The sequence below is a fragment of the Salvelinus namaycush genome, chromosome 3 (assembly GCF_016432855.1).
Source record: "Salvelinus namaycush isolate Seneca chromosome 3, SaNama_1.0, whole genome shotgun sequence".
NCBI classification, from domain to species: domain Eukaryota; kingdom Metazoa; phylum Chordata; class Actinopteri; order Salmoniformes; family Salmonidae; genus Salvelinus; species Salvelinus namaycush.
Window position 1 is genome coordinate 88763593 of NC_052309.1, and position 6475 is coordinate 88770067.

The window sequence follows — 6475 nt, forward strand, 5'->3', positions numbered from 1 at the left end:
ACGGCCCACACTTGATGGGTACCTAGGCCCACTCTTGATGGGTACCTAGGCCCATGCTTGATGGGTACCTAAGCCCACACTTGATGGGTACCAAGGCCCATACTTGATGGGTACCTAGGCACATACTTGATGGGTACCTAGGTCCACACTTGATGGGTACCTAGGCCCACACTTGATGGGTACCTAGGCCCACACTTGATGGGTACCAAGGCACATACTTGGTGGGACCTAGGCCCACACTTGATGGGTACCAAGGCCCATACTTGATGGGTACCTAGGTCCACGCTTGATGGGTACCTAGGCCCACACTTGATGGGTACCTAGGTCCACACTTGATGGGTACCTAGGCCCACACTTCATGGGTATCAAGGCCCACACTTGATGGGTACCTAGGCCCACACTTGATGGGTACCAAGGCCCATACTTGATGGGTACCTAGGCCCACCCTTGATGGATACCAAGGCCCATACTTGATGGGTACCTAGGCCCATGCTTGATGGGTACCTAGGCCCATGCTTGATGGGTACCTAGGCACATACTTGATGGGTACCTAGGCACATACTTGATAGGTACCTAGGCACATACTTGATGGGTACCTAGGCACACGCTTGATGGGTACCTAGGCCCACACTTGATGGGTACCTAGGCCCACACTTGATGGGTACCTAGGACCACACTTGATGGGTACCTAGGACCACACTTGATGGGCACCTCGGCCCACACTTGATGGGCACCTCGGCACATACTTGATGGGTACCTAGGCACATACTTGATGGGCACCTAGGCACATACTTGATGGGTAGCTAGGCACATACTTGATGGGCACCTAGGCACATACTTGATGGGTAGCTAGGCACATACTTGATGGGCACCTAGGCACATACTTGATGGGTAGCTAGGCCCACACTTGATGGGCACCTAGGCACATACTTGATGGGTAGCTAGGCACATACTTGATGGGTACCTAGGCCCACACTTGATGGGCACCTAGGCACATACTTGATGGGCACCTCGGCACATACTTGATGGGTACCTAGGCACATACTTGATGGGCACCTAGGCACATACTTGATGGGTACCTAGGCACATACTTGATGGGCACCTAGGCACATACTTGATGGGCACCTAGGCACATACTTGATGGGTACCTAGGCACATACTTGATGGGCACCTAGGCAAATACTTGATGGGCACCTAGGCACATACTTGATGGGTACCTAGGCACATACTTGATGGGCACCTCGGCACATACTTGATGGGTAGCTAGGTCCACATGATACCACATTCATAACCCAGGCATACCACATTGATAAGTAGCACATAACCATTTTCATAAACTTATGTCAACATCTGAAATAAATACCTATTGCATATCTGGATGAAGATTAGAGTGCTTAGTGTATCTATGTACAGTACATATCATTCATCTGGGATGTACATCATCATCATTATCATCACGAGTTCAGGATATCCAACAGGATCCATACATGTGTCATGGCCACGCCTACTGGAACACATTGTCCATGAGACAAATCTCCTCTTTTGTACTTTGTCTTTTAACTGTTCAGACCAAAATGCATACTGCATGTCTTTAATGGAAGCCATGCCAGGGTTGGGCTAAGGGCTGAGGAAGGGCTGAGAGCTGAGGATTGACGGCTGGGAGCTGCGGGCTAAGGGCTGAGGGTTGAGGGCTGAGGGCTGGGGACTGAGGGCTGAGGTCTGAGGGCTAAGGGCTGAGGGTTGAGGGTTGAGGGCTGGGGACTGAGGGCTGAGGTCTGAGGGCTGAGGATTGAGGCTTGAGGGCTGAGGGCTGAGGGCTGAGGGTTGAGGGCTGAGGGCTGGGGGCTGGGGGCTGAGTGCTAAGGGCTGAGGGCTGGGGGCTGAGGGCTGAGGGCTGAGGGCTGAGGGAGGGCTGAGGGTTGAGGGATGAGGGCTGGGGGCTGAGGGCTGATGTCTGGGGGCTGAGGGTTGAGGGCTGAGGGCTGAGGGCTGAGGGTTGGAGGCTGAGGGAGGGCTGAGGGTTGAGGGATGAGGGCTGGGGGCTGAGGGCTGAGGTCTGGGGGCTGAGGGCTGAGGTCTGTGGGCTGAGGTCTGAGGTCTGAGGTCTGAGGTCTGAGGTCTGAGGATTGAGGGCTGGGGGCTAAGGGCTGAAGGTTGAGGGCTGGGGATTGGGGGTTGAGGGCTGAGGTCTGGGAGCTGAGGTCTGAGGGCTGAGGGCTGAGGGTTGGGGGCTGAGGGCTGAGGGTTGGGGGTTGAGGGCTGAGGGTTGAGGGCTGAGGGCTGAGGGCTGGGGGCTGAGGGTTGAGGGTTGGGGGTTGAGGGCTGAGGGTTGAGGGCTGAGGGCTGAGGGTTGGGGTTGAGGGCTGAGGTCTGGGGGCTGGGGGTTGAGGGCTGAGGGCTGGGGGCTGGGGGCTGGGGGTTGGGGGTTGGGGGTTGAGGGCTGAGGGCTGGGGGTTGAGGGCTGAGGGCTGGGGGCTGGGGGTTGAGGGCTGAGGGCTGGGGGCTGGGGGTTGAGGGGTGAGGGCTGGGGGCAGAGGGCTGAGGGTTGGGGGTTGAGGGCTGAGGGCTGGGGGCTTTGCCAAATGAGCTTAGAGGACTTCACATATGGTACTCAACATGGTCCTTCAGTTGGAAAGTTTTCCGATTGTTTCTTCTTCTTTCCAATGTGTTGCCATCCCCATCGCTGATTAGACTCAGCTTCCCACATACAGAACACACATTATTTCAACAGATTTTGATTCATTTCAACATAAATAGAGCATTACAGGAAAGCTACAGGAAAGCTGTAAATAGAGGATGTTCTTTGAAATCATCTGAGCATTGAAAATACTGCACACACACACACACACAAACATCCAGGCTGTATCACATCCGGCCGTGATTGGGAGTCCATTGTAAATAAGACTGACTTGCCTAGTTAATAAATAAAATAAAACAAATGAACACACACACACACCGCATGTGAAAACGGAGGAGACAGAGTGTGTCACCCAGTCAAGGCAGTTCCATTACTAATATTATTCTGTGTTCTCAGTCCCACAACTGCAATGACTGTTTGCTGGCGTGACCAGCCTGCCTTGTACCTCCGTTGTCTTACAGTATGTCACCATTATCTTGGGATGTAGTCCTCTTCAGAGTCCTGTGACATGCATCTATAATGACATTATTACTCTGGGGCTGTAGTCCTCTTCAGAGCCCTGTGACATGCCTCTATAATGACATTATTACTCTGGGGCTGTAGTCCTCTTCAGAGCCCTGTGACATGCCTCTATAATGACATTATTACTCTGGGGCTGTAGTCCTCTTCAGAGCCCTGTGACATGCCTCTATAATGACATTATTACTCTGGGGCTGTAGTCCTCTTCAGAGCCCTGTGACATGCCTCTATAATGACATTATTACTCTGGGGCTGTAGTCCTCTTCAGAGCCCTGTGACATGCCTCTATAATGACATTATTACTCTGGGGCTGTAGTCCTCTTCAGAGCCCATGCCTCTATAATGACATTATTACTCTGGGGCTGTAGTCCTCTTCAGAGCCCATGCCTCTATAATGACATTATTACTCTGGGGCTGTAGTCATCTTCAGAGCCCATGCCTCTATAATGACATTATTACTCTGGGGCTGTAGTCCTCTTCAGAGCCCATGCCTCTATAATGACATTATTACTCTGGGGCTGTAGTCCTCTTCAGAGCCCATGCCTCTATAATGACATTATTACTCTGGGGCTGTAGTCCTCTTCAGAGCCCATGCTTCTATAATGACATTATTACTCTGGGGCTGTAGTCCTCTTCAGAGCCCTGTGACATGCCTCTATAATGACATTATTACTCTGGGGCTGTAGTCCTCTTCAGAGCCCATGCCTCTATAATGACATTATTACTCTGGGGCTGTAGTCCTCTTCAGAGCCCTGTGACATGCCTCTATAATGACATTATTACTCTGGGGCTGTAGTCCTCTTCAGAGCCCATGCCTCTATAATGACATTATTACTCTGGGGCTGTAGTCCTCTTCAGAGCCCATGCCTCTATAATGACATTATTACTCTGGGGCTGTAGTCCTCTTCAGAGCCCAAGCCTCTATAATGACATTATTACTCTGGGGCTGTAGTCCTCCTCAGAGCCCATGCCTCTATAATGACATTATTACTCTGGGGCTGTAGTCCTCCTCAGAGCCCATGCCTCTATAATGACATTATTACTCTGGGGCTGTAGTCCTCTTCAGAGCCCATGCCTCTATAATGACATTATTACTCTGGGGCTGTAGTCCTCTTCAGAGCCCATGCCTCTATTATGACATTATTACTCTGGGGCTGTAGTCTTCTTCAGAGCCCTGTGACATGCTTCTATAACGACATTATTACTCTGGGGCTGTAGTCCTCTTCAGAGCCCTGTGACATGCTTCTATAATGACATTATTACTCTGGGGCTGTAGTCCTCTTCAGAGCCCTGTGACATGCCTCTATAATTACATTATTACTCTGGGGCTGTAGTCCTCTTCAGAGCCCATGCCTCTATAATGACATTATTACTCTGGGGCTGTAGTCCTCTTCAGAGCCCATGCCTCTATAATGACATTATTACTCTGGGGCTGTAGTCCTCTTCAGGGCCCATGCCTCTATAATGACATTATTACTCTGGGGCTGTAGTCCTCCTCAGAACCCATGCCTCTATAATGACATTATTACTCTGGGGCTGTAGTCCTCTTCAGAGCCCATGCCTCTATAATGACATTATTACTCTGGGGCTGTAGTCCTCCTCAGAGCCCATGCCTCTATAATGACATTATTACTCTGGCGCTGTAGTCCTCTTCAGAGCCCATGCCTCTAATATGACATTATTACTCTGGGGCTGTAGTCCTCTTCAGAGCCCTGTGACATGCTTCTATAATGACATTATTACTCTGGGGCTGTAGTCCTCTTCAGAGCCCTGTGACATGCTTCTATACTGACATTATTACTCTGGGGCTGTAGTCCTCTTCAGAGCCCTGTGACATGCCTCTATAATGACATTATTACTCTGGGGCTGTAGTCCTCTTCAGAGCCCATGCCTCTATAATGACATTATTACTCTGGGGCTGTAGTCCTCTTCAGAGCCCATGCCTCTATAATGACATTATTACTCTGGGGCTGTAGTCCTCTTCAGAGTCCCATGCCTCTATAATGACATTATTACTCTGGGGCTGTAGTCCTCTTCAGAGCCCTGTGACATGCCTCTATAATGACATTATTACTCTGGGGCTGTAGTCCTCTTCAGAGCCCATGCCTCTATAATGACATTATTACTCTGGGGCTGTAGTCCTCTTCAGAGCCCATGCCTCTATAATGACATTATTACTCTGGGGCTGTAGTCCTCTTCAGAGCCCATGCCTCTATTATGACATTATTACTCTGGGGCTGTAGTCTTCTTCAGAGCCCTGTGAAATGCTTCTATAATGACATTATTACTCTGGGGCTGTAGTCCTCTTCAGAGCCCTGTGACATGCTTCTATAATGACATTATTACTCTGGGGCTGTAGTCCTCTTCAGAGCCCTGTGACATGCCTCTATAATGACATTATTACTCTGGGGCTGTAGTCCTCTTCAGAGCCCATGCCTCTATAATGACATTATTACTCTGGGGCTGTAATCCTCCTCAGAGCCCATGCCTCTATAATGACATTATTACTCTGGGGCTGTAGTCCTCTTTAGAGCCCATGCCTCTATATTGACATTATTACTCTGGGGATGTAGTCCTCCTCAGAGCCCATGCCTCTATAATGACATTATTACTCTGGCGCTGTAGTCCTCTTCAGAGCCCATGCCTCTATTATGACATTATTACTCTGGGGCTGTAGTCCTCTTCAGAGCCCTGTGACATGCTTCTATAATGACATTATTACTCTGGGGCTGTAGTCCTCTTCAGAGCCCTGTGACATGCTTCTATAATGACATTATTACTCTGGGGCTGTAGTCCTCTTCAGAGCCCTGTGACATGCCTCTATAATGACATTATTACTCTGGGGCGGTAGTCCTCTTCAGAGCCCATGCTTCTATAATGACATTATTACTCTGGGGCTGTAGTCCTCTTCAGAGCCCTGTGACATGCTTCTATAATGACATTATTACTCTGGGGCTGTAGTCCTCTTCAGAGCCCTGTGACATGCTTCTATAATGACATTATTACTCTGGGGCTGTAGTCCTCTTCAGAGCCCATGCCTCTATAATGACATTTTTACTTTGGGGCTGTAGTCCTCTTCAGAGCCCATGCCTCTATAATGACATTATTACTCTGGGGCTGTAGTCCTCTTCAGAGCCCTGTGACATGCCTCTATAATGACATTATTACTCTGGGGCTGTAGTCCTCTTCAGAGCCCATGCCTCTATAATGACATTATTACTCTGGGGCTGTAGTCCTCTTCAGAGCCCATGCCTCTATAATGACATTATTACTCTGGGGCTGTAGTCCTCTTCAGAGCCCATGCCTCTATAATGACAT

General features: G+C 49.8%; 1 protein-coding gene across 1 annotated transcript; it reads right to left on the minus strand.

The window, feature by feature from the left end:
• Nucleotides 1-1617: 1617 nt before the first annotated feature.
• On the minus strand, nt 1618-3110 carry LOC120044106 (vegetative cell wall protein gp1-like). The gene is made up of 2 exons (XM_038988696.1): nt 3098-3110; nt 1618-2405 (listed from the first exon to the last, which is right to left on the minus strand). Exons 1-2 carry the CDS (start codon nt 3108-3110, stop codon nt 1618-1620), a joined length of 801 nt encoding a protein of 266 aa, XP_038844624.1.
• Nucleotides 3111-6475: the final 3365 nt, after the last annotated feature.